Source organism: Anticarsia gemmatalis, chromosome 30 (genome assembly GCF_050436995.1).
Source record: "Anticarsia gemmatalis isolate Benzon Research Colony breed Stoneville strain chromosome 30, ilAntGemm2 primary, whole genome shotgun sequence".
In the NCBI taxonomy this organism is placed as follows: domain Eukaryota; kingdom Metazoa; phylum Arthropoda; class Insecta; order Lepidoptera; family Erebidae; genus Anticarsia; species Anticarsia gemmatalis.
The window spans coordinates 3,218,778-3,245,655 of NC_134774.1; the positions used below are offsets into that span (position 1 = coordinate 3,218,778).

A 26,878-nucleotide genomic window follows, 5' to 3' on the forward strand; every position below is an offset into this window, starting at 1 on the left:
GAGGTATGAAAAATAGATGTTGGCCGATTCTCAGACCTACTCAATATGCTCACAAAATGTCATGAGAATCGGTCAAGAAGTTTCGGAGGAGTATGGCAACGAAAACTGTGACGCGAGAATTTTATATATTACTTTAATTCGTTATGTAGAATTTTAGAAAGACGAATCATCTATGTTCAATATTGTTAGATCAATTTCTTAATTCTATATTATTAGATTTATTTTAACTACGATATTCAGGAATTAATAGTTAAAAGCCTAATATTTGTTGTGTAATACATTTGTATCTTTAGATAGCAATACTTCAGGTTTAGATGTCGTTATAATAAATTTAGATGTCACATTTTTTGATGCCAACACATCAAACTTAGATGTTGAATCATTTGATGCCGTTTCATATGATAGATGTAAAATCATTTGATACTAGCTGACCCGCGCAACTTCGCTTGCGTCACGTAAGAGAGAATGGGTCATAATTGTCCCCGTTTTTGTAACATTTTTCGTTACTACTCCGCTCCTAATGGTCGTAGCGTGATGATATATAGCCTATAGCCTTTCTCGATAAATGGGCTATCTAACAGTGAAAGGATTATTCGAATCGGACCCGTAGTTCTTGAAATTAGCGCGTTCAAACAAACACTTCAGCTTCATAATCTATATACTAATATTATAAAGCTGAAGAGTTTGTTTGTTTGAACGCGCTAATTAACTAAAAGGAGCAGAGTAACAGTGAAAAAATGTACGTCAGGCTGGCCCGGCCCCATGGAATTTAATAATGAGATTGTTATCAATCCAATGTACCCGGGTATACTAATATATGTAACACCTTCATTTTCAATGTAACTCTTTTTAAAAGAAATTACGTGCACTTCTTAGTGGCCGGGCCAGCCTGACGTTTTCAGCCCGGCCACCTTGTTTCCCACTAATCTACAAAAAATACTGGCAATATTGTGCTACAGATGAAATGTACCCTATAATTTATGCATATGTAACACAAAATCGAATCCTAAAATGCAATAGCATACGAAATATTAGCGGTTGCAGGTGGCCGGGCTGAAATTATTTCGTTAATATAAAACAGTAAAACTGCAACACCTACCAAAAACTAATACCAGTACATAATGAGATATAGAGATATAGAATACATGTAACGCTTTCATTTTAAATTATAATACATATTTAGAAAGAATAATCACTTGAAATTATATTTCAGCCCGGCCACCTAAAAGCGGTAATATTCCCTAAAATCTTATGCCAATTTGTACAGTAAAACCTAATACAGCTATGAAATGAAAGTTACATTCGTTTCGTTTTAGTCGTATACCTTTAAGCCTTCTGTTTGACTAGATTATCAAAATCTGAGAAACTTGCCGAAGAGTGACTATCATTTATTAACTAATTTCAGGACATTTGGTTTGTTGAGTGAAACAAAATTGGTAATTGTCATATTTTTTTAATAATCATTTTTGAAATTAGTTAGGCAACATTTGTACTTACATTAATTAGGTACTATAACAATTGTTAATTATAAATAATGTAAAAAAAGGTTACACATTGATAATAACACAGTTATCAAAAAATTATAGTAATATCAATATTACCTTAACATCGAACATTCATTCATTCAGAATATTAGAAGATAATTTTTGGTTAAATACTTATTATACCTTGGTAAAAAATCACAGATTTTCATAATGATTTTTACATCAACTTTGAATTTAAAGTTTTGAAAACTTTCAATTAAACTCAATTTGTATAGACGTTATTTCGAAGGATTGTGAACACGATTGCCCGGGCACTGTTTTGTCCAGCTATAATGTAAAGAATATTATATCTTTTGATTTAAATGGAACAGATCAAATAATATTGAACCATATACCCTTATCTATCAAAGTTAGAACTAATATTTATGTGATTGTAGGTGCTATTGAATATGTAGTATTGGGGGAAAATCTAGGACATTATAAATGCCATTTATTTAATCAAGATCTGTGGATGTGTTATGACGATTTACAGTCTAGTGTTAAAAAAAGTAATTTGGATTTAATATTTTTACATTCCTTGACGTACATTTTAGCTTGATTAAATAACATAATCAAGTGATTAGTACGTTTTTAACGATTCTAATAAGCAATATATTTAAATTTGAATTAGTCAAAATACTTATAGTACAAATGCCAGATATAGGCTAGCAATGATTATTATATTAGCATACGTTTAATTATACAAGTTAACATTGTGATTTTTAGCTGTGATTTTAATATTATGTTAAATTATATATACTACATAGCTATATTTCCATTAGCTGCCACTGAAAGAACTATGGTTCTCTCTTTATTTAAGAATTGTTGTAATAATTATATTAGCATAATTTAAATTGAAAGTTTTCAAAACTTTAAATTCAAAGTTGATGTAAAAATCATTATGAAAATCTGTGATTTTTTACCAAGGTATAATAAGTATTTAACCAAAAATTATCTTCTAATATTCTGAATGAATGAATGTTCGATGTTAAGGTAATATTGATATTACTATAATTTTTTGATAACTGTGTTATTATCAATGTGTAACCTTTTTTTACATTATTTATAATTAACAATTGTTATAGTACCTAATTAATGTAAGTACAAATGTTGCCTAACTAATTTCAAAAATGATTATTAAAAAAATATGACAATTACCAATTTTGTTTCACTCAACAAACCAAATGTCCTGAAATTAGTTAATAAATGATAGTCACTCTTCGGCAAGTTTCTCAGATTTTGATAATCTAGTCAAACAGAAGGCTTAAAGGTATACGACTAAAACGAAACGAATGTAACTTTCATTTCATAGCTGTATTAGGTTTTACTGTACAAATTGGCATAAGATTTTAGGGAATATTACCGCTTTTAGGTGGCCGGGCTGAAATATAATTTCAAGTGATTATTCTTTCTAAATATGTATTATAATTTAAAATGAAAGCGTTACATGTATTCTATATCTCTATATCTCATTATGTACTGGTATTAGTTTTTGGTAGGTGTTGCAGTTTTACTGTTTTATATTAACGAAATAATTTCAGCCCGGCCACCTGCAACCGCTAATATTTCGTATGCTATTGCATTTTAGGATTCGATTTTGTGTTACATATGCATAAATTATAGGGTACATTTCATCTGTAGCACAATATTGCCAGTATTTTTTGTAGATTAGTGGGAAACAAGGTGGCCGGGCTGAAAACGTCAGGCTGGCCCGGCCACTAAGAAGTGCACGTAATTTCTTTTAAAAAGAGTTACATTGAAAATGAAGGTGTTACATATATTAGTATACCCGGGTACATTGGATTAATAACAATCTCATTATTAAATTCCATGGGGCCGGGCCAGCCTGACGTACATGTGAAAAATGATACAGAAACGGGAATTTTTTTGACCCATTCTCTCTTATGTGACGCAAGCTAAGTTGTGCGGGTCAGCTAGTATTAGTATAGATCTGTACATCAAACTTTAGCTGTCAAATAATGTGATGTCTATACATCACGCTTGCGTGTCGAATCTTTAGATGCCAACGCCTCAAGCTTAGACATCAAATCTTTTGACGTCATCACATCACTCCTACCCTTTACATCATCAACCTTCACACATTTAGCCGCCTTCATCAATTTCTTTCTAAAATAAGTTTTGATATACGAGTTGAACAGAATAGCTAATTGATGCTGGACGGTAGTCTTATGTACTTTCACATCAAGGTTAGTGAACTCTTGACATTTGTTACAATAATATGAGTTAGGTTTAGTGATTGCGTGGATGTTTTGTATGGTATTCGCGCTGCAAGTCAGCCATTGTGCCTTGTTGTACTTTGCTACTTGTTTTCGATGATGCTCGTTGAAAGCAGCGTGTGTGATGCCTGGGAGTACTTTTTCATTGCATACTAGGCAGTGGCTCCATTCTGAGTTCATCTGAAATGATAAATGAGTATTTTTATAATTCGTTCATAGATTTTAATGTAGTCTGTTTTACTGCGACAATGTATAAGTTTGATTTTAACTGATTTTTATTATTATTTATTTACTTTATTATTTAATTTGATTTATTATTGTTTAAAATTGTTATAAATATAATAACACTAGCTGACCGAACTTCGCTTGCGTGACATAAGAGAGAATGGGTCATAATTTTTCCCTGTTTTGTAACATTTTTCGTTGCTACTCCGCTCCTAATGGCCGTAGCGTAATGTTACATAGCCTGAAGCCTTCCTCGATAAATGGGCTATTTAACTGAAATAATTTTTCAAATCGGACCAGTAGTTTCTGAGATTAGCGCGTTCAAACAAACAAACAAACTCTTCAACTTTATAATATTAGTACAGATTTTAAAAGAGTCATGGCCATGACTTTCTTGTCCTAGTTTAGGCCATTCAATTGTCACTGGTCTTCATTACATAGTATAAAGCGGAGTTGCTTCCCGCATCTCACTGTCTGCATAGGTTAGTTAGGTCTTCAAAACTATGCAAATGATTTTGATGCGATTTTTAACCCCCGACGAAAAACAAGGGGTGTTAATAGTTTGACGTCTGTGTGTGTGTCTGTCTGTCTGTGGCATCATAACTCCCGAACGGATGCAGTGATTTCAATTTAGTTTTTATATTAAAGGTTACTTATGTGCGAGTGTTCTTAGACATGTTTGATGAAAATCGGTTCAGCCGTTAAAACGTTGTAGGGGGTGAAAGTGATGGGAGGAGAGAAAATTTACTCGGATCTCAAATAGCTTCGTATGATGAGAAAGTTGGTGGTGGGAATATTAGAACGGCTTAACCTAACTAGCCAATCTATAAAAAGTATGAAAAAAAAAGAAATGTTATAATTTCCGAGGTTTTTAAATTTATAGTTATTAATAGATAGGGTGGAGGTTCAGGAGGAAGGCTTATATTTTTTTGTACAAAATCTATTAAAACCGGGAAAAAATATAAATAAAAATGTACACACCTCTCTAAGAAAATCGTCGTCGATATTTCTCGTAATCATTCTTACATGTGGCTCACACATGCTGTGCGCTTCCTCTTCCGTCGTCCACACGTTACACAGCTGGCAATACACAGCCTGGCCGATCACTCGGTAACTGTGGAACGAAAGCTCCGGAATCTGCATTTTAAAACCTTTTGGCGTCACAATTATCACTTCTTTTTCTTTCACAACCGGTTTGTCGTAAACCAGTTTGTATTTCGAAACAATATCTGAAAGGTATTCTTTATATTCTGCTGTCTTTTCATCGTATTTGATTTTGCTTTGTTTAGCTGAGTTTTTAACTTCACACATGTTAGCTTTATTATGTTTTTCAGCGATTATTTTCATGTTTTCAGATACAGGATTTAATTTGATCGTACCGTCGTTGTTTCGTTCACTCTTCATAGTTTTATTCATGTCTTTTTTACAAATGCTTCTCATTAAGTCGTCTCTGGTCCCTGTAGTAACAACTCTGGACGCTTCTGTTTTCATTATAATGTTTTCAGCATCGAGTAATTTTGATGCGTTTTTAGCTCCAATTGTGTTTCCAATTATATCTTTAAAATCAGTATTCGTTGATTTATTTTTGAAACCAACTGAAGAAGAGTCGATGGTGTTAATTTTTTTATTAGCATTGTCTTTTGTACCAACTATATTCGACATTCCTGCCTTATTTTTGAAATAATCTGTTTTAAAAACGTCTGATTTTGTTGTGTTCGAAGCGGCAGTCTTAGCAGCGATGTATTTTATATCAAACGTGTTTTCTTCACTGACTTTGAAAGCATTCATGAGTAGCGTACTTGCTGAGGTTTTAGTACTTGTAGTGTCTTTAGAATCACCTGTCACGTCCGATTTTACTGTGCTTGTAACTACATTTGTTTTTAAATCATTATTCATTATCTTGTCTTTAAAAGCAGTATTTGATACAGTTGCTTTCATTGCAGTGACGTCGGAATAGGTCATTTTTGTTGCCTTATTTTTGAAATTTTCTGTCTTAATAACGTCCGATTTTGTTGAGTTTGTAGCTCCAATTTTAACAGTGTCTTGTGAACCAGTGTTATTTTCATTGTGTTTAAACACATTCATATTTGATATGTCTCTCGTATCAGCTGATTTTATTGCAGTCTCGCTAGAAGTAACTGCTTTCATCACAATATCTTTGGAATCAGTCGATTTTGCTGTACTGTTTTTGAAAGAATCTGTCTTGATGTCTGATTTTACTGTGCTTTTCGCACCGTTTGTTTTATTAGCAACGTCTTTTAAATCATTGTTTGTTACATTGTTTTTAAAGGCATTTGTTGTTGATCCGTCTATCGTATCAACTGGTTTCTTAGCAGCGTCTTTTAAACTAACAGTTTTCGACATTGGTGCTTTATTTTTTAAAGTATCTGTTGTAATAATTTCAGATTTTCCTGTGTTTTTCGCTCCAACTGTTTTACCAGCGATGTCTTTGAAATCATTCTTCGTTAGCGTGGCTTTATAAGCATTTGCGTGGGATACGTTTCCGAGATCAATAGTAGTAATTGCAGTGTTTTCTGAAGCACCTGAATTAATTACAATATCTTTAGAATCAGTCGATTTTTCTGCCTTATTTTTCAAAGAATTGTTTACTCTGCTTTTTGCTCCAACTGTTTTAGCAGCAATGTCTTTTAAATCATTGTTTGTTCCATTGTTTTTAAAAGCATTTGTCGTTGATACTTCTTTAGAATCAATTTTTGTGTCTTTTGAAGCATTTGTAATAATAACGTCTGATTTAGCTGACTTTGACGCTCCAGATTTACCCGCGATGTCTTTTAAATTATTATTTGTTACTTTATTTTTAAAAGCATTTGTATTTGATACATCTTTAGCATCAATTGTAGTATTTGCAGCACCTGTGTTCTCTTTTGAAGCACCTGTTTTCATTGCAGCGTCTTTAAATTCTGTCGATTTTGAGTTTGTAGCTCCATTTGTTGTATCTGCGATGACTTTTAAATCATTATTCTTCAGCTTGTTCTTATCAATTGTAGTAATTGAAGTGTCTCTTGAGGCACCTGTTTTCATAGCAGTATCTTTGAATTCCGTCGATTTTGAGTTTGTAGCTCCATTTGTTTTACCAGCGATGACTTTTAAATCATTATTTTTTAGCTCGTTCTTTAAATCATTTGTCTTTGATACATTGGTATCAATTGCAGTGTCTTTAGAAGCGTTCATTTTAATTGTTTCTTCTCTGGAAGTAAGAGAATTTATCGCGAAATTTCTGGAACCAACCGGTTTAATATCTTTTAAACCGACTTTTTTACCGCCATTCGAAGTTTTAGAAACTTGTTTGACACTAAAATTTGTGTTAGCAATCTCAGTGTCTTTCCCGTTAGACTTGCTCTTATATTTAGTAATTGCTTTCTCGAACTCACTCCTTTTAGCAGGTGGAGTTTTCTCTTTATTATCTTTTTCATAACGAATACTTGTATACTGCGACGGCTTGTACAAATCAAAGTCGTAATCTTCATACATTTTGAATTGATCGATAATATGAGTGTCTATGATCAATTGTTTGGTTAATTCAATATTATTTATATTGAATATTAGACCGTTGCTATCTGGGGTCTTGTTGTCATTATTGTTAAGTTCTTTCGTTGCAGTCTTGGCACATGATTCAGTTTCCAAATTGACTTTTTTGGTCACTGTTTGCCTTTCAGTATATGATTGGCTATTCATGTTGTGTGATATTCCCGATTCAATGTCCGTAATTTGATAGTTTTCTGATTGACATTGTTCTACTGATTCATCGCCACATTGAGATTGTACCTGAATATTGATTGTCTGAGATTGATCAACCGATTGAGCGTTCGATTGAAACCTTACCAATTGATGTTTCGGTGGATCATTATCAAATTGTGTGCTTACAAATTGATAGTCGATTTCTTCTCCATTCAAATAGAGATTGACGAAATCCTCAATGATTTTCTGATTGTCCGAACATTGGGAGTGATCATCAGTCATTTCGTGTTTGTATCTATTAGAATTTCTAACTGCTTTAGAACATATCTCGCAATAATACAAGTCTGTGTTAACATTATTATTCTCATATTTCGTTGTTGATTTAAAAAGTTTGGACAGATTTCGTAACAGTTGGTTAATAAATATGGTGTAAGCCCTGTGTTTTCTGCTGCTCAAATGTTCTTTACCGTATATATTAGGTACAGTGATGTTGCAGACATAGCATTTGTGTGATGCACACGGTTCTGGAATAAGAAAAATATATTATTCGCGATTGCTATACTAACTGCAGGCACAAGCGTGGGAGTTGTAGTGAATGGAGACCCCTCTCCATCTTCTTATGGCACACACCCCCTCCTCTACATGGTATACTAGCTGACTCGCGCAACTTCGACATTTTCCCCGTTTTTGTAACATTTCTTTTTGGTACTCAGCTCCTATTGGTAATAGCGTGATGATATATAGCCTATAGCCTTCACAAATAAACAAACAAACTCTTCAGTATAGATTACCCCTCTATCCACTTATGGGCTAGACTCACCTCCCTTCTTATGGGATTGACCCCTCCCCCTACTTATGGTATATACCCCCTCCATCCACTTATGGGCTAGACTCACACCCCTTCTTGTGAGACATACTCCCTCTCAATGCTTATGGGATAGACACCCTCCCATATTTATAGATTAGACCTCCTCCCCCTACTTATGGTACAGACCCCCTACCCAAACTTACGGGATGGGCCACCCACCCATACTTATAGGTTAGACCCCTCTCCCTACATATGGTTCAGACCCCCTACCCCAACTTACGGGACAGACTACTTCCCCCTACTTACGGTTCAGACCCCCTACCCCAACTTACAGGATGGACCACCTCCCCCCACTCATAGGAAAGACCTCCCCTCCCCAACTAATGTGATACTAGTTATAAGGAGCCTTCCACAATTTTTTCCCACAGAGCCTGTGTAAATAGACTATTAATAAGGAAGAACAATTTAAGGAACCATTAAAGAAACCAAAATATATACTTTAAACTGTGCTTTCAAATAGATAAAAGCCTGTTAATATGGTTCTTAAATTGAAAAACCAAATATATTTCAGAATTATTACACATCAGCATAAAAAAACTAGCATTTGCTTGTGCTTCTGACATATAACTTGCTTGGCAAAATTCATGACAATAGGTACAACAGTTTAGCTTATATTGCATAGCAGATAAATACAAATTTATGACTTGCATACAAAACAGTAAAATAAAGTTTACATTAAATATATTTTCAAAATCATAATAAAGGATGGTTAAGAAAGAATAATAAGCAAGAATTCTCCTAAGCCATGTCTATTTGCATAATATATGCTAATCTCTAAAACTACTAGACTGATTTAAATGCATCTTCCATTGTTATATAGCTAAGAATAAGATTATCTTTATTTGTGCAAATGAGTCTTACAAGATGACAAACTTTTGTCATCTTGTAAGACTAGGTTGCTGTAGTAGAGTAGGTTGCTGTACAATAGCAATATACAAAATTCTATCTTATGAAATTTGGCTCACCTTCTATTACATGAGACTGTCAAAATATGGATGTATTTCATACATTTCTGTCTACATCTTTTGATAATAAGGATGTGATGTTCATAATGACTTCTGACATCATTAAACTAGCCTTTCTTCCTACTATGTTCAAATCTGCTTCCAGTCTTACTGGATGCAGATTTGAGTTAAAGTGAAGTGACTACCTATTGGACCTCCACAACCCAATTACCTGGGTTATAACACAATACCTTGCTGAACTGTTGTAAAACTAACAAGAGTCTGACTACTGGTCACAAATGTCAAAGATCTTTGAAAATGACAGCCAGGACCTGCATGATGTTAAGTATGTATTATTGTATGTATCTTAATTTGCCACGTATGCCCAGTTTCTGAGGACATTAAGCGGTAGATAAACTATTCAATAGTGTCTTTATTACATGAGTTTAAACTCTATTGAATAGATAAACTGCCGCTAAACGCACCTCAGAAACTGTAGGTTAGACAGTTATAGTTATTTAATCATCATCAATATGCATTTGCTATTTAAAAAAAGGTACATACAAAAAAATCATAGTAAAGAAACAAAGTTATGAGCACAAAAAGATTAATAAAAAACACTTGAATAAAGAAACAACATTGCAACAGCTATTTAAGAACAATTCCTTACCAAACAGCGGGTCGTCAGGCTCGTCGGAGACCACCTTTACAGTACAATAGTCCACCACTCCATCAAGCTTCGGCTTAGACCACAACAACGACTTCTCTCTAGGCGACTTGTATATGTAGCGTTCCAGAAAACTCAGATCTAGACTGTCCAATGATATTGTGTATTGGACATCTGGATATTTTAACCGAGGCATTATGAACTGAAAAAGTATAAATTACTAATTACCAGTAGATAGAACAACACTGTCAAGTGTCAACTAGTCGCCACCGTGTTTTCATTATCAAATATTTTACAAACTATGTTTTTGGGTCTTTTCATATTTTATTACTTTTTCTAATTTCTTATTGTTAGCTTTAATGATAAAAAGAACCATTAATATTTATGTGGTATTTGAGATTACTTTTAAAGATATAATATGAAGCCCAACCCTTCTAGTGTTAAAAAGAAGCTTCTGTGTCACAGCCAGAACTGTAAAATAGGTGTGATATTATGTATTCACGTATCGACTTTCTGTGTTTTATGTATTTAACAAAGTAAATTAAGAACATAGTGGAAAGCATTCTTTGCTTCATGTAGATATGTTACATTCTCACGGTAGCATGAAATATGGTTAATGGATTATGGTATGATTTTAATTTATCTACAATCAGTAAATGGTAACTATTCGTAAATTAGATATTATGTGTAAGTATTTAGTCATAGTTATAGTCTAGAAGATGGGCCATAATATTTAGATTCTTTTTTCTACAACATAAAAGCTCAAATCAGTTATATTGTTTCAAAAATCGAAGATGCAAAAACTAGGAAAGCTTGAGACAAATGAGAGATGCCTTTGTCTAGTAATTGAGGCAACAAAAGCTCGCTGAAAAAGCACATACGTAGACCTTCTCAATCTCTCGTTTTACAGAGTAGTCTAGTAGATATCAATTAATTAACAAGAATTCGCGAACCTTGGCAGAAATTCTTATTGGAATCGTTAAAATCTACCGGTGTTTTTTTATTTATTAATATAGTTCACTTACCGGAATAAAACAAAGGAACTGCCTCTAATTAACTCAATATTTTTTTGAAATAAGAAATTATGGTGTATAATCTTAGAAGTTCATTCAAAAATCCACTTTTTATTGCGAATTAACGAAACAAACAAACAATTCATTCTTATCAGGTCAAAATTAATGGCTATTCGGCGAAGTTTATTGGACAATGAAAGAAAATGGCTATTGGTCATTGGCTATGGTAAACCACAGATACAAAACTTACAACTACCCACAGGCTACAAATATTACTAGACTAGGCAAATATTATCAAAACAAAATAAGAAATTATGCTGTGTTCACAATGACTTAACTAGAGCTGACAATGTTATAATGGGTGGGTAGTTTGATGACTTGTTTTTTACCCAGCGCGCGGCGCGCAACATTCACACTTAACCATTGTGAACTGATACTTCTCTTATAATTGAATATTTCAGTAGTAGTAGATCAATATGTTGAGCACTCGAGTGAATTTTGCTCGTAAATTTATTGACCGTGTAACCGCACTTTTTGACATAGACAATTAGTTTGCTAATGTCATATTTTGTAAAATTTTCTTAGCGCCATTCGTCCGGTAGGTGTTAGTTTTCTCCACCCTCAAATTCAATTTCCAACGTTGAATTTCGGGAAAATTCATCACTTCGTGAGTAGAAACTGAAGACTCTATTGGATTAGGTAAGTTTGATACAGTTTAGTTACTTGAAATACTTAAGTTGTTTAAGAACAGATTCATTTGGCCAGTAACAAGTCCCTACTTCGGTATTCGGTACCTATTATTCAAGGCTATTATCTAATATTATTTCAATTAAATTGTTGTGCTATTAGGTTCAGCTCAATCGTAAGTTGTTTCAAGCCTGTAGTACTATGTACTCGACTGTTTATATACTTCATCTCGTGAATACCTACTTTTCAAGACCGCCCTTCGCCTGCCTGTATAGGTACCTAGTTGTTTAACAGTGAATTTTTGTTCTTATCCACATTTTCTGTAGCCTGCAACAATGTTAAAACTGAGCTTGACGATCAACTCAGTCTGAGACGACTGTAGTAGCCTTTAGTAACAGCCTTAGAAACCTCTTTCTTATTATTATTATTACGTAGCTATTACTCAAATTGTACAGTGTTATTCCCTCCAATGATCGACTCTTCCGCCGGGAAACCTTGCAACAGGCACTCGATCTTCACGAGTTTAGTGTTTCATTGGTAAATACGGAGGCAATATCGTTTTACCGATGTTTTTAGGTATTTAGGCGGGAAACATCCCGTGGCCATGTAGGTCGCGTAGGTACGAATGTTTACGATGCTTAGCGGTGTTCCACTGCGTGGGGTGAATCGTTTGAACGGTACCTATATCGAAAGGTGCGGTTGTGGTAACTTGACAAAACTGGGGCTTGATCATCATAACTTATGGTCTATTATTTTATCTATTGTATGGTTAGTGGTCAACATAGTGTCAAAGTTGTTATCCGAAAGTTGTTGTTGTAGTGTTGGCGGCTTGAACAACTTTGACACTAGGTTGATCACTAATCACACGACAAGAAGAAGACCATTTGGGCGAGTAGTCTTTGCTGTCGCGCCCCGCATATATCAAGCGGACCTAAAAATCGTTCATTGCGATCTAGGTTCACTTGTCAAGTAGTTTGAAACCTTAGGGTCAGCGCAGACCAAGAGGAGCGCAGCGGAGAGGATTTTTTTAACGCACTTGAAAATAAACTTTAAGTTAATTGAAATAAAGTGCATAATTGCTTGAACCTGACAAAAAATGCTCGCGCGTCCTCGAGGATGCGCGGGTATCCCCGCGCAACATCACGTCGCCGCCGGCGTCGTACGAAAAATTTCAATGTTGTTACTGAGTTTAAAGAGAGAGAACGTCATTTTTATTCTTCTTCAGTCAAAAGAGCAATTATAGTCATGGCCCAGTCCACCATCGTTGACGAATTTTCACGAAAACTGGCCTGTTTAATGAAGAATGGTAACCTAGAACGCTTTCCTCGCGCAGGCTCGAGCAGTCGAGTTCTACATTAAACGCGCGTCGACGCGTGTGTTTCTATGGCATCTTCAAGTATACCGCGCAACTGTCATGGAGTAGCCGTGTATATTTTAAAAGTATCACTAAAAGCAATGATCAGAACGCTTGATACTTGTTTATTCTCATTTATATTGGTTTAAACTCATACGTGAATATTCAAAGGCAATACCACAAAATTTCATGGTTTTTGAAACCTTTATATATTTCTACGTGTCCTCTAACATCGAAGATAAGAATGTTAATATCCTAACATCCCTAAACACTGAGTACCTAACTCTTTAAGTATCATGGTGTGTTTGTCACTTCGACGTGTTCCATACCTAAAGAAAAGCGTCACTTTAAATTGAGTGATGTTTGACTGCTCGAGCGATAGTGAATGCGATTGCCGTGCCGTCTTGAGTTCGAATCCTGGATCCAGGTAAAAATTTATTCATTCAGTCTTTCTGTTCTGAAGTGCTTTGCACAATGTGTGAAGTTAAGGAAATTGTGGCTGTAAACCTATTTGCCTCGGAGAGCGTGTTAAGTCATCAGTCCTGCTTCTGACCTCTCACTGGTCGTGTTGGTTATCCATTCCACCAGGCTATGAGAGTGTGGAGACATAGCCACAAGCTAAAACATCATCTTTACGTTGTACAAACGGATAAAAAATCCAAACTAATATTATAAATGCGAAAGTAACTCTGTCTGTCTGTCTATCTGTTACTCAGTCACGCCTCAACTACTGAACCAATTTGCATTAAATTTGGTATGGAGATATTTTGATACCCGAGAGAGGACATAGGCTACTTTTTACCCCGGGAAAATGACGCATAATCTATACTTCTATACTAATATTATAAAGCTGAAGAGTTTGTTTGTTTGAACGCGCTAATCTCAGGAAATACTGGTCCGATTTGAAAAATTCTTTCAGTGTTAGATAGTCCATTTATCGAGGAAGGCTATAGGCTATATTTCATCACGCTACGACCAATAGGAGCGGAGTAGCAACGAAAAATGTTACAAAAACGGGGAAAATTTTGACCCATTCTCTCTTATGTGACGCAAGCGAAGTTGCGCGGGTCAGCTAGTGGGAAAATAAAGGTGGCGGACGAAGTCGCGGGTATAAGCTAGTGTTGTATAATCACATAACCATATATTGTTATGCACAGTCGGGTAATTTTCTTTTTATGTTTCAGAGAGCCATGTCTAACTGGAGTGATCTAACCCAGGGTCATAACGGTTTGACCCCAGGCCTTATAATCTACGACGCGAATCAATCCGCTAACGACTCGGGCAGGAACCAGTCTTGGCCACTTGGCGAAGATGCCATACCCAGTAAGTACTTTACTGCTAAGTTATTTCTGTTTTACTGCAGCCGCCCGCGGCTTTATGGACATAAATCTATACTATCTATACTAATATTATAAAGCTGAAGAGTATGTTTGTTTGAACGCGCTAATCTCGGGACTACTGGCACAGAATAATAAGTACTATAGTACAGAACACGCACTTCCCGAAACAATTTATAGAAATAACGACTCTTGCTACTTAGCAATAAAGTTCAATTCAGCTCGTATAAGCGCTCCGTACCTACCGACATATTCACCTAAGTATTCCCGCTCTCTTTTAACGCGTAACTCTGTCATCCTAAACCTGTGAACCGATTTATATCATTCAAACGGATATAATAGTTTTAGTCTTAGACCTTTCATTTGATACCAAAATCGTTGAAATATCTCAATAAACAAAAAGTCACATTTGCAAGTTGCTCTCGTAATTATAAAGTATCAAATTCCTTAATAATTCAGACATGAGTCCATATTGTTAGCATCAACAAAGTAACTAATTATACCTAGTTAGTACTATTATTTTGTGGTAGGTAGGTAATGTAAAGTTTTATAGTTTTTTAATGAATCTGTAGGTAATGAAAAAAATGACAATCCCTCGTCCTTCTTTTTCGACAAACATCCATCAAATGAGCAATGCTTTAAACCTGCCATTCTATTTTAAACGTTTTTATAATAATATCACTCACAAAACTTCTAATAAATGCACGCACGAGCTCTACGCGTGAGCGTCGACACTCGACTCTCGGAGTGGCGCTGAGGCCACGCGAATTTGTAGGCACTTATCGCTGTAGGTACGGCCGAGTGACGGTGGCCTGCTACTGGTCCGATTTGAAAAATTCATTCAGTGTTAGATAGCCCATTTATCGAGGAAGGCTATAGACTATATATCATCACGCTACGATAAATAGGAGCAGAGTAACAGTGAAAAATTGCGCGGGTCAGCTAGTAAGCAATATGAAGGTCGAAGATATTCGCTTTTCGAAGAACACTGTGGCGCGGTCGGTAGTGTATAGTGAGGTCCACACGGAAGAATAATTTGTGTGATAAGCAAATAATTGTTTCGGGTCTAGTTGCATTTTGTGTCCATTGTTTGTATGTTTGTAACGAGACAATTATTTGTGTATCGCACAAATAATTGTCTCGTGTGGGAATCGAACTCACGACCTCCCGACGCAATGGTAGCGGCGTGGCGACTTAACCACTGCGCCACGGAGGCAGTGTTGTATGTATATTACAAACATTGAAGTCTTCCTGTTTATTAAATTCGAAGAAAATCTATACTAATATTATAAAGCTGAAGAGTTTGTTTGTTTGTTTGAATGCGCTAATCTCAGGAACTACTAGTCGGAATTAAAAAATATTTTACTGTTAGATAGCCCATTTATCGAGGAAGGCTATAGGCTATATATCATCACGCTACGACCAATAGGAGCAGAGTACCAGTAAAAAATGTTACAAAAACGGAGAAAAATTTCACCCATTCTCGCTTATGTGACGCAAGCTAAGTTGCGCGAGTCAGCTAGTGCGTAGTAAAACATTTATTGTATGAATAATTTTCTATTTACAGTTCCATCTTACCTCACTGCACCGAGAGACCCAGAGGTCGCAGCTTTCGAAAGATACTTGGAAGCAATGTGTCAAAAGTTTGAAATACCCTTCCCGCCTCATGTAAATGTTTTAAACAATGCTATAATGATAATCACTTGCAATTGGAGCTCTATACAAGTGAGTGTAGATGAGTTTCACAGTTATAAGACAGTGATTGGCGAGGTATATTGTCAGGTGTGCAGGAAATATCTGAGTGGAAGAAAGTCTATTCATAATGTGACGGAAACTCATGTGAAGAATGTTTTCAAGAAAATTGATAACCAATTTATAAGGAGGGTGAGTATTTTTATATTACTTACTTAAACACATATTGTAAGAGCAAATATTCACCTTTACACACACACACACACACACACACACACACACGCACACGCACGCACGCACGCACGCATGCACGCACGCATAAAACAACAATCGCACGCATAGAGGGTGTACAAGGGGAAAGGAAAGACCACGCGCTGCGCTCGTCTGTGAGCGCCCGCGAAGAAAATCGCGAGCGAAGACCGCGCTGCTTTCCCGCGTGTAATTCTGTACGCTCCTAAGATGGCTATTGAAGTGTTCAACCAGTTGCGTTCATCGGTCAGTAAACGATCTCTTAGTTAAACTACCATTGGCGCGGTTAGTCCATAGATGGGTGGCCCATTGTGTAACACAAATCACCTGGGTCACAGTAGGCGAGTTTCATAGTTATAAGACGATATTTGGAATGATTTATTGTCAGGTGTGTAGGAAATATCTGAGTGGCAGGAAGTATGTACATAATGTGACGGAAACTCATGTGAAGAATGTTTTCAAGAAAATTGATAACCATTTTGTAAGGAGGGTGAGTATTTTTTATCGTAACTTTGCTGAGAATTATTTCTTTGGTCTTTGCTTACTACTATGGGAAGAAGGCGTGATTTTATGCATCTATGTAATAGACCAATTTGCACAACATTTGAAAAAATAAACATTTTATGCATTTAAATACGTTCTTTTGTGTTGATAGATGTAAATACCGGTCTTAGCTAGTATAAAAAAGTTTTTTTGGTATGGCAACTTTTTGTAATATTAATCTATGTTGGGTATCAGGTTCGATTCCCGTCAATCAGTTGGGTAAACTCGGATTATTCTCAATATTATCTTACATTTTATGAACTTGTCAATACATTTTCATGTTCTGTACTTTTGGATGTAACAAATTCGTACAGGGAATCGAACTCGAGACATCATGCTCACCAATTGCAAACACTACTCAAACCACGCCCACTCATTATAGCAATTCAACTATCCATACTAATATTATAAATGTGAAAGTAACTCTGTCTGTCTGTCTGTCTGCTACTCAATTACGCCTAAACTACTGAACCAATTTGCATGAAACTTGGTATAGAGATATTTTGATACCCGAGAAAGGACATAGGCTATTTTTTACCCCGGGAAAATGACGCATTCCCATGGGAAAATTCGGGTGGCGGACGAAGTCGCGGGTAAAAGCTAGTAAAAAACATTTTTAATTTCAGGTGAGTCCGGAAGTCAATCACTGTCTCAAATGTAACGACTTAGTTGCTTACAATCATACACATATAACTCCAAACCACAACAAAGATGTCCCACCAAAGAAAAAGAAAACAAAATTTAACAAGCCTAAGACCACATACTGTAACATATGTGCCATAGACATAATATCACACAACATAGAGAGCCATTTAAAATCAAAAAAACATATGCAAAAATTAAAAACTTGTCCGCCCAAAGACAATATTAATGATTCCATAGACAGAAGTCATGAAAGAATTATGATCAATGAAGGTTACTCTAAAATGAGTAAAAGTGCCCGGAAGAAACGTAATAGGAAAGCTAATAAGAATAAGAAAAATGCTTATATACCAATTACTGGAGCTAAACATGACCGTATATTGCCCCCATCTGATACTTATGTTCCTAAAAAGGACCATATAGTACCATCTTCTACGTTTATACCGAACAATCAACCGGAAGAACATTCCAGTGACTGTATTGAAATCATCGACCCTAGTTCTAAAATTGTGTACATTATATCAGACGATGAGACACCGTTTCTTAAAGAAAATGATCTTTTAAAGTCAGGACCAGACATACCACTGGAAAAAAATTATCAAACTACTAAAGAGACCGGTTTACAATTGACACTAATACAAGGAAAGAACAAAGATTATCAAGAAAATAATTTCCAAGGAAATAAAAAGATTGCCTATGCAGAAACAAGTAATTTAGATTCTACATGCCAAGGAAAAAACGATTTGAATGAAAAAAATAATACAAAATTACAATCAACAAATATGAAGACTGAATTTGTATCTACAATACAGAATTCTAGCAAATGTATTAGTGATATAATAGTGATATCGCCTGGTGGGTATGAGCTGTGTGTGTCCGAGGAAGTGTTTCATAACTATAGGGAGATGGACTCGTCTGTACACTGTCAAAGTTGTATGGTGTTCATATCGAGGAACACTAAAGCACATAGTGCTACGATCAAGCATATTAACTTAATTACTCAACCGGTTGATGATAATTTTATAAGGAAGGTGAGTTTTTTGGTTTACTTTTGTATCATAACGGCGCAGGTTGCACTCGCCGTAGTTCCAGTCAGCCTGCGACCACGGCGAGTGCAACCTGCGCCGAAACGTCAGGCATTTTAAGGTAAAATGCGTGTTCGCGTTAATTCCCGTATTCTATTATACTTTTGTATCAGTCTGTAGGTAGTGTCAGACTACTGATCGCAAAACCTCAGGTTTGATGCCTGGGTCGAGTCGTGGCGCAGTGGTTTAGGTCACCGCGCCGCTACCATTGCGTCGGGACTCGGGAGGTCGTGGGTTCGATTCCCACACGGGACTATTATTTGTGCGATCCACAAATAATTGTTTCGGGTCTGGTTGTACTTTGTGTCCGTTGTTTGTATGTTTGTAAAAGTCCCCGCGACGCAAGAGCAATTCTTAGTGCGGGAGTTGTCTTTAAAAAAAAAAAGTATTGTGCTATTGCTGTTTTTTTAATTTAAATGAAAACATAGACCAATAGTAGTCCATAGTTTAGTAACATGTCCGGTAATTCATTGTTGTCCATTATTACGGTATTTGGTTGTTCCCATATTTCATGGGACAATTTTTTTACGGCGAAACGTGGGTGTACTTTATACCTCTGCCTATGTCTTCGAATTTAACTATGTGAACTAACTACCTACTGTGCAACTACACTATAATAAGCAATTTCATAGGCGTGCGCGTGGATACATCGCGTGGTTCATGATACATTGTGCGCTCGAAAATGACATACCCCCGGTTTCTGAGGTACATTTAACGGGAGTTTATCTTTTCAATAGCGTTTTTTATATGAGTTTTGATGCTATTGAATAGATAAACAACCGCTAACTGTACCTCAGAAACGGGGGGTGACTCGGGAACCAATCATTACCGAGAAAAATGGTTGAAGTAAATTTCGCGCATGTAGTGTCACAAAATTAACACTGAAGTTTTTGGTTTGCCGTCATTTATACCCTGTATGCACGACGTATTAGAACAGTTTTTATTATGGAAATCGCCTAGTCTTTCCCTCAGACATGCTCTCTTAATTATGCAGACCCTCAGCTCAAATACCCTACGATCACCCATCTCTAAAACGTCCGCAATTACTTTGCTTAACCTTATAAACATTTTCAGATTAACGACGTATGGAGCCACTGCCTCGCATGCAACGACATGGTTCTAACTAACTCGCAGCATGTTCAAGTGTTTCACAAACATATAAGATTCACCTCCAAGCAGTCACACAAGCAATTACATTATTACTCGAATGGACCCTTTACTTATTGCTACGTGTGTTCGTTCAATGTGAAAAGTGAAGGGTTTCTTGAACATATCAATTCGAAATGCCATTTGGATGTTTTGGATGTTATTCGGGGAAGAAAAGGGCCTCGAGATGTGGTTAATTCTGGTGAAAATGTTATAAGGGGTGGTATATTGAGAGATTATTTGTTGAAGGAGCAAAATTTTGCAGTGAATAAGCAGAATTCTGGGGTAAATGTGCTAGAAAGTGGCATAAATGGACCGAATATTGGCTTAAATACTCAAAATAGTAGCAATTCGCAAGAAAATTTGCGAAACAATAGTGGTAATTCGCAAAATTCGATACTTAATGATCAAAATAGTGGCAAAAATTACCCTATTTGCGGCAAAAATGCTCAAAATAATAGTATTACTCAAAATGTTGATACAAATAAAGGTTTGAAGAGATCTATAGACGAAGTAGATGGAATAAGTTCTCTAAACTGTAGCAGTTCCTTGCCAAGTGATGTTTGTAGACAAAGTGAGAAGGTGCCAAGGAATGATGCGGGTACAAGGTGTGGTACATATGTGGCTGATGTTGAAGATGTTCTGAATTTTAAACTGTATATTGAACAGGTATGTTATTATACTCATACTATACTTAATACTAGCTGACCCGCGCAACTGCGCTTGCGTCGCATAAGAGAGAATGGGTCAATTTTTTGTAACATTTTTTACTTGTACTCTGCTCCTACTGGTCGTAGCGTGATGATATATAGCCTTTCTCGATAAAAGGGCTATCTAATTTTTCAAATTGAACCAGTAGTTCCTGAGATTAGCGCGACTTCTCATGAGGACCAATTTTCTGCATTCACATTTTTCTTATTACTGCTCCACTCCTATTATTCATAGCGTGATGTTATAAAACCTACCTCAACTTCTTACAGCCTTCCTTAATTAGTGGACTATTCAACACAAAAATATTTTTTCAAATCAAGTCTAAATTCAGCATTAAAACATCTTTTCAGCTTTATATTATTATCCTCTTATTCATAAAAATATGTATATGCAGTTATGAAAGGCTTGTAAAGAGTTTTGTTTCTTTCACTCCTTAGCGAAATGAAAAAGAGAAAACATATTTTAGTAGTTTTTTTAACTAAAATAGTTTTATAGTGTGTTTAGGAATAAGAAGGTTAGTATAGAATATAGATGGATGTGTATAATTTTTCAGGTTTCAAAAAAATTTGGCATCAAATTCAACATGCTGGCAATCAAAGAGGACTCCATTTCCCTCGTCACTCCCCAAGGAGCCAGCGTACAGATAACTGTGGAGTCCTTCCACAGTTACACTGACAGTCACAGACCGGTCTACTGCCAGTTGTGTGAGACTGTGGTCACTGACCACACTGCACATGAGATGACTGACAAACATGTGAAGAACATCTCTGGAGAGGTCGATGAACATTTCGCTAGGAAGGTGAGAGCATAGATTTTATAATAATTTATACCATCTCTGCTGGTTTATTTATAATTGTAGATTTATAGATGTACTAGCTATGGCCGCGATTGCGTCCGTGTGAAAAGGTTTATATGTGTATATGTGAATCTAGGTTAATTTCAGCTCAGTCAGTAGTAAATCTAAGCAGATTTATACAAACTTTCACCCCCTATTTTGTCCCGTTAGGGGTGGAATTTAGCGAAATCTTTTCTTAGAGTATCAGGAAAAGGCAACCATGTGACGTCATCGTCACGAATTCTACCAGGAAAATTCTACCATGTGACGTCATCGTCATGGAAATGTCTGCCATGTGACGTCTTCATCATGGAAAATTCTACCATGTGACGTCATCATCACGAATTCTACCAGGAAAATTCTACCATGTGACGTCATCGTCATGGAAATGTCTGCCATGTGACGTCTTCATCATGGAAAATTCTACCATGTGACGTCATCATCACGAATTCTACCAGGAAAATTCTATCATGTAATTTCATCGTCATGGAAAAGTCTACCATGTGACGTCATCGTCATGGAAAATTCTACCATGTGACGTCATCGTCATGGAAAAGTCTACCATGTGACGTCATCGTCATGGAAAAGTCTACCATGTGACGTCATCGTCATGGAAAATTCTACCATGTGACGTCATCGTCATGGAAAAGTCTACCATGTGACGTCATCGTCATGGAAAAGTCTACCATGTGACGTCATCGTCATGGAAAATTCTATCATGTAATTTCATCGTCATGGAAAAGTCTACCATGTGACGTCATCGTCATGGAAAAGTCTACCATGTGACGTCATCGTCATGGAAAATTCTATCATGTAATTTCATCGTCATGGAAAAGTCTACCATGTGACGTCATCGTCACGAATTCTACCAGGAAAATTCTACCATGTGACGTCATCGTCATGGAAATGTCTGCCATGTGACGTCTTCATCATGGAAAATTCTACCATGTGACGTCATCATCACGAATTCTACCAGGAAAATTCTATCATGTAATTTCATCGTCATGGAAAAGTCTACCATGTGACGTCATCGTCATGGAAAAGTCTACCATGTGACGTCATCGTCATGGAAAAGTCTACCATGTGACGTCATCGTCATGGAAAAGTCTACCATGTGACGTCATCGTCATGGAAAAGTCTACCATGTGACGTCATCGTCATGGAAAAGTCTACCATGTGACGTCATCGTCATGGAAAAGTCTACCATGTGACGTCATCGTCATGGAAAAGTCTACCATGTGACGTCATCGTCATGGAAAAGTCTACCATGTGACGTCATCGTCATGGAAAAGTCTACCATGTGACGTCATCGTCATGGAAAAGTCTCATGTGACTACCACGAGACGTCTTCTCCGTGCATTCTACCAGGAAAATTCTACCGTGTGTCGTCATCGGTATGAATTCTGACAGGAAAATTCTACCATGTGACGTCTTCTCCACGAATTCTACCAGGAAAAGTCTACCATGTGTTGTCGTCATCACGAAATTTCGTAGCGTCGTAGCCTCGTAGCATCACGGACTCGTTACATCATAGCTTCGTAGCGTCATAGCCTTGTAGCATCACGTTTTCGTAGCGGCAAGGGCTCGTAGTGTCAGGCCTCGTAGCGTCATAAACTCGTAGAGTCGTAGTTTCGTAGCGCCGTGGCCTCGTATCGTCGTTACTTTACAGCCTCGTAGCTTCATACCCTTGTAGCTTCATAGCCTCGTAGCGTCATGGCCTCGTAGCGTCGTAGCCTGGTACCCTTGTAGCCCCGAAGCGTCATGACTTCGTAGCATCGTAGCATCATTGCCTCGTAGCATTGTAGCCTCGAAGCGTCATGACCTCGCAGCGTCGTAGCATCATTGCCTCGTAGCTTCATAGCCTCGTAGCGTCGTAGCCCCGTAGCATCATAGACTCGCAGCGTCGTAATGTCGTACTTTGCAAGCTGACTGTTAAGTCGATCGGTGGACACACTCTCAGTTGCGTCTACAGCCAGTTGTGTGTAATATGTGGGGGTGAGTTTGCGGGGTGGGGGGGATGTTGCAATCAGTTTGTTGTTGTTTGGTGGATATAATGTGAGTGGCGCCTGAAATGAGGCCTGAAACATCAACATTAAGCCTAACCCAAGTACTTATAAAATTGTTGATTTTGTTTTTGAAGAACTGTCATAAATAAATGTATTTGTCAATTTTCAGATAAACAACGCTTGGCGGCATTGTATCGTGTGTAACGAGATGGCGTTCACCGGCTACGACCACGCGGCATTCAGTACGAAACATCAAGAAATTATCAAACGACATACCATAGACAATAACACAGATGTCTATGACACACAAGTAATAAACAAGGAACACACCATAGGCAATCAATTGATTAATGATAGGGTAAAAGATATTGTCAATGTTACTCAAATCATAGAATTACACACCATAAACAATCAATTTAAAAGTAACAGTCCCGAAGATATTGTCTCTGGTTCACAAATCACAAATAAAAAACACGCCAAAGACAATAATTCTCTCAATAACGACGCAAATAGTGTTGTCTATGATACACAAAAACCAGGTATAGAAGTAGTCATAGATAATCAAATAAAAAATAACTCGACCAAAGATATTGTCAATGGTACAGATAACAAAAATAATAGACTTGAAAATAGCTGTGACATTTTTGATGAAGATTCAACTTTGAAAGATATTTCAGAAATAGATTCCGATAAAACTGAAATATTAGATTATAGTGTTATAGAATATAGTCAAAAAGTTATCGAAAAAGATTGCCAAAATTACCAAAATACGAATAATAAACGAAATACGGAAAATAACACTTTAGTTGCTAATAAAGAAAATAACTCTAAAGAGATTCCCAAAATATATTATCAACATTCAAATACTATATTACAAAATTTTAACCAAAGTCTTTGCATAGATAGCACTTTAAACTCACAAATAATTAATATAGACTCTCTAATAGAAGAAAAAACAACAACAATGAATAAAAAAATGAATACAATAAACAAAAATCTAAACAACATATTAAAAAAATACAAAAAAGTCAAAGAGAATTTACTAAAATCATCTCGTAGTAATAAAAAAATGAGACTTAGTATCACTAAATTAGATTTAATATCAATAATGCCGGGTAACGATGTCGATTTCAATAAAAAATTGAATGCATCGCGCCGGCAACTACGATTTGCTAGCAAACAGTATTACGACTGCCTAATTTGCAAAGAAAAAGTTAAAAATATCGACCATATTATCATAGAACATGTTCAAAGTGATATACATTCTTCAAACGTTATTAAATTTATGACAAAAAACAAAATAATGGAACGAAATAATCGTATTATTTGTGAACTGTGCGACAGTGAAGTTCAGAACATTATAGAACATGTGTACGAGAACGTTTCACATGTGAAATTGAAGTTATTAAACGACGGTGTGACCCAAAGTGAATTACAACACTATGTGTATGAAACTAACAGTCGCTGTGTGCAAGAAATTGCTTTTAAGAAAGTCTATGAAGAGCTCTTAGAACGAAATAAGGTGAGACAAGTATCTAAAATGGTGTTTCAGTGCGATGCTTGTGATAAATGGGTGATGAGAGAACATGAGATTATTCATATATTCTCTGATTTACATAAGTCTTATTTAGAGAAGAGTACAGCTAAAGAGAATATTGAGTAAAGCTTAATTTCTTTTTACGCTGAATCGGTCGCGTATGTTAGGCGAGCGCACTGCTATTTGCTTATTTCATAGAAATATTAACTTCACTATACTGTGTTATACCTATACAATATCGTGTATATTTGTACATGATACCGATGTCAGCGTAGGAAGAAATAAGGCCTAAATTTATTGTTCAAAAGATTATTGTTACACAAAAGTGTATATTGTATTTTTTTTCGAAAATATTGTAGTAACTATAAACGCTTATATACGCTATATAGCTTTGCGTGTCTGAATATAGCAACAAGTAGTGCAGAAATTAAAGAGTAGATACAAAAGGCACGGCGCCTTTGTTGTTATTATACGTGTTCGTCACACGCGCTCCTAGGGTTGCCAGATCCAGGCTGATCGTTTGCGGGATATTTCAAGGGTCACGAACGGAATCGGAGTTTAGGTCTCCAGTCCGAGGCGATACATTAAGTAGGAATGACCAAAAACAAATATCGTTAGTTTATAAGCCACTACGCAGTGCGTAGCGACTGATTGTCGAAGTGCCTTATCATGTTTTTTGTAAAAATCATGTAAATTGTTGATCTCTTATTTAGTTGTATATTTAAATACTATATGTTTACAATTACTTGAGTATTGTTTTATATAGAGCTTAAAGGCCGAGTAATGAGGCCGCCACCGGAGACTTTTAAATACCTAAGATCTGCCTCCTGCTTCGCTTGTGAACTGTTTCCTACAACCTAAAGTCAATTGGACTGTTTAATTTAATTTTACTGTTTGGCAACTTTGAGATTGGCGGAATTACAAAGAATCGCCATGACTAAAAAAAATGGTGTCGCCGTCTCATGCCTCTCTCGTGATGCGAACTGCAAAATATATGCCACCAAAAACATTCTGTAAAAACCTCAAGTCTCGCCGTAAAAAGTTGTGAGATCTATATAATACCAAGTCGATTAATCTATTTAGTCTCTACTTAAAGGACCTTCTGTCTTAAGTTATTACGTATGTTACTATCATGCCAATTTAAAAAAAAATACCTCTAAAACAAATAGACCGACCTGGCCATCGCATGATGATTATTAGTATGTATCACACTACACAGCACGACGAGAAGTCAATGCTCCTGAAACGTTAATGGCGAATTTGTGTTTTCTTGCGATGACCAAGTCGATCTATTTGTTTTAAAGGTATTTTTTTTTAAATTGGCATGATAGTAACATACGTAATAACTTAAGACAGAAGGTCCTTTAAGTAGAGACTAAATAGATTAATCGACTTGGTATTATATAGATCTCACAACTTTTTACGGCGAGACTTGAGGTTTTTACAGAATGTTTTTGGTGGCATCTCACTTCTTTTTGTAGAGCGAACATAGGTCCACTTTGTATGGAAAGACTTTTTTTTTTTTCATAATTCAACATATTTTCCTATGGGAATGTTGTTCAGTTTCATGGGCTAAACACCCTTATTACCCACTCTATATGCCTTCCGTTATGCCTCATATAGTAGGTACCTATTTACACCTATTTTTTTTTCTACAGTAATAATAATTCATTAACTGCAAATGTAACCTTGTAATCTTATACATTTATATGGGATTACAAAGTTATTGTTGCAGTTAGTGTATTTCGAAAACTGGACCGAAATTAGAAAATATTAAATTTTTCCCATGATTAAGACACTAAACCCTATTTGTATTCTAAATTTTAAGCTTCTAAATCTGCTAGAAGTACCTTAGACTTTTGATGATCGGTGAGTCAG

At 36.1% G+C, this 26,878-nt stretch overlaps 2 protein-coding genes across 2 annotated transcripts; one reads left to right on the forward strand and one right to left on the reverse strand.

The window, feature by feature from the left end:
- Positions 1-3,141: 3,141 nt before the first annotated feature.
- Positions 3,142-11,333, reverse strand: LOC142985545 (uncharacterized). Its single transcript, XM_076133779.1, has 4 exons — positions 11,189-11,333; positions 10,167-10,365; positions 4,967-8,208; positions 3,142-3,940 (listed from the first exon to the last, which is right to left on the reverse strand). The coding sequence occupies exons 2-4, from the start codon at positions 10,357-10,359 to the stop codon at positions 3,512-3,514; spliced, it is 3,864 nt and encodes a 1,287-aa protein (XP_075989894.1). The 5' UTR covers positions 10,360-10,365; positions 11,189-11,333; the 3' UTR covers positions 3,142-3,511.
- Positions 11,334-11,751: 418 nt separating this feature from the next.
- LOC142985605 (uncharacterized) lies at positions 11,752-26,354 on the forward strand. The gene is made up of 7 exons (XM_076133881.1): positions 11,752-11,875; positions 14,402-14,540; positions 16,122-16,438; positions 17,665-18,711; positions 19,840-20,580; positions 21,176-21,421; positions 23,633-26,354. The coding sequence occupies exons 2-7, from the start codon at positions 14,408-14,410 to the stop codon at positions 25,124-25,126; spliced, it is 3,978 nt and encodes a 1,325-aa protein (XP_075989996.1). The 5' UTR covers positions 11,752-11,875; positions 14,402-14,407; the 3' UTR covers positions 25,127-26,354.
- The last annotated feature ends 524 nt before the right edge of the window (positions 26,355-26,878 follow it).

Excerpts from the sequence above, each read along its gene's own strand:
- LOC142985545 (XM_076133779.1), bottom strand. The coding sequence starts at position 10,359 with ATGCCTCGGTTAAAATATCCAGATGTCCAATACACAATATCATTGGAC. Across the intron at positions 8,209-10,166 it reads GCCTGACGACCCGCTGTTTG|AACCGTGTGCATCACACAAA; the intron begins GTAAGGAATTGT and ends TTCTTATTCCAG. Across the intron at positions 3,941-4,966 it reads ACGACGATTTTCTTAGAGAG|ATGAACTCAGAATGGAGCCA; the intron begins GTGTGTACATTT and ends TTATCATTTCAG.
- LOC142985605 (XM_076133881.1), top strand. The coding sequence starts at position 14,408 with ATGTCTAACTGGAGTGATCTAACCCAGGGTCATAACGGTTTGACCCCA. Across the intron at positions 18,712-19,839 it reads ATGATAATTTTATAAGGAAG|ATTAACGACGTATGGAGCCA; the intron begins GTGAGTTTTTTG and ends AAACATTTTCAG. Across the intron at positions 21,422-23,632 it reads ATGAACATTTCGCTAGGAAG|ATAAACAACGCTTGGCGGCA; the intron begins GTGAGAGCATAG and ends GTCAATTTTCAG.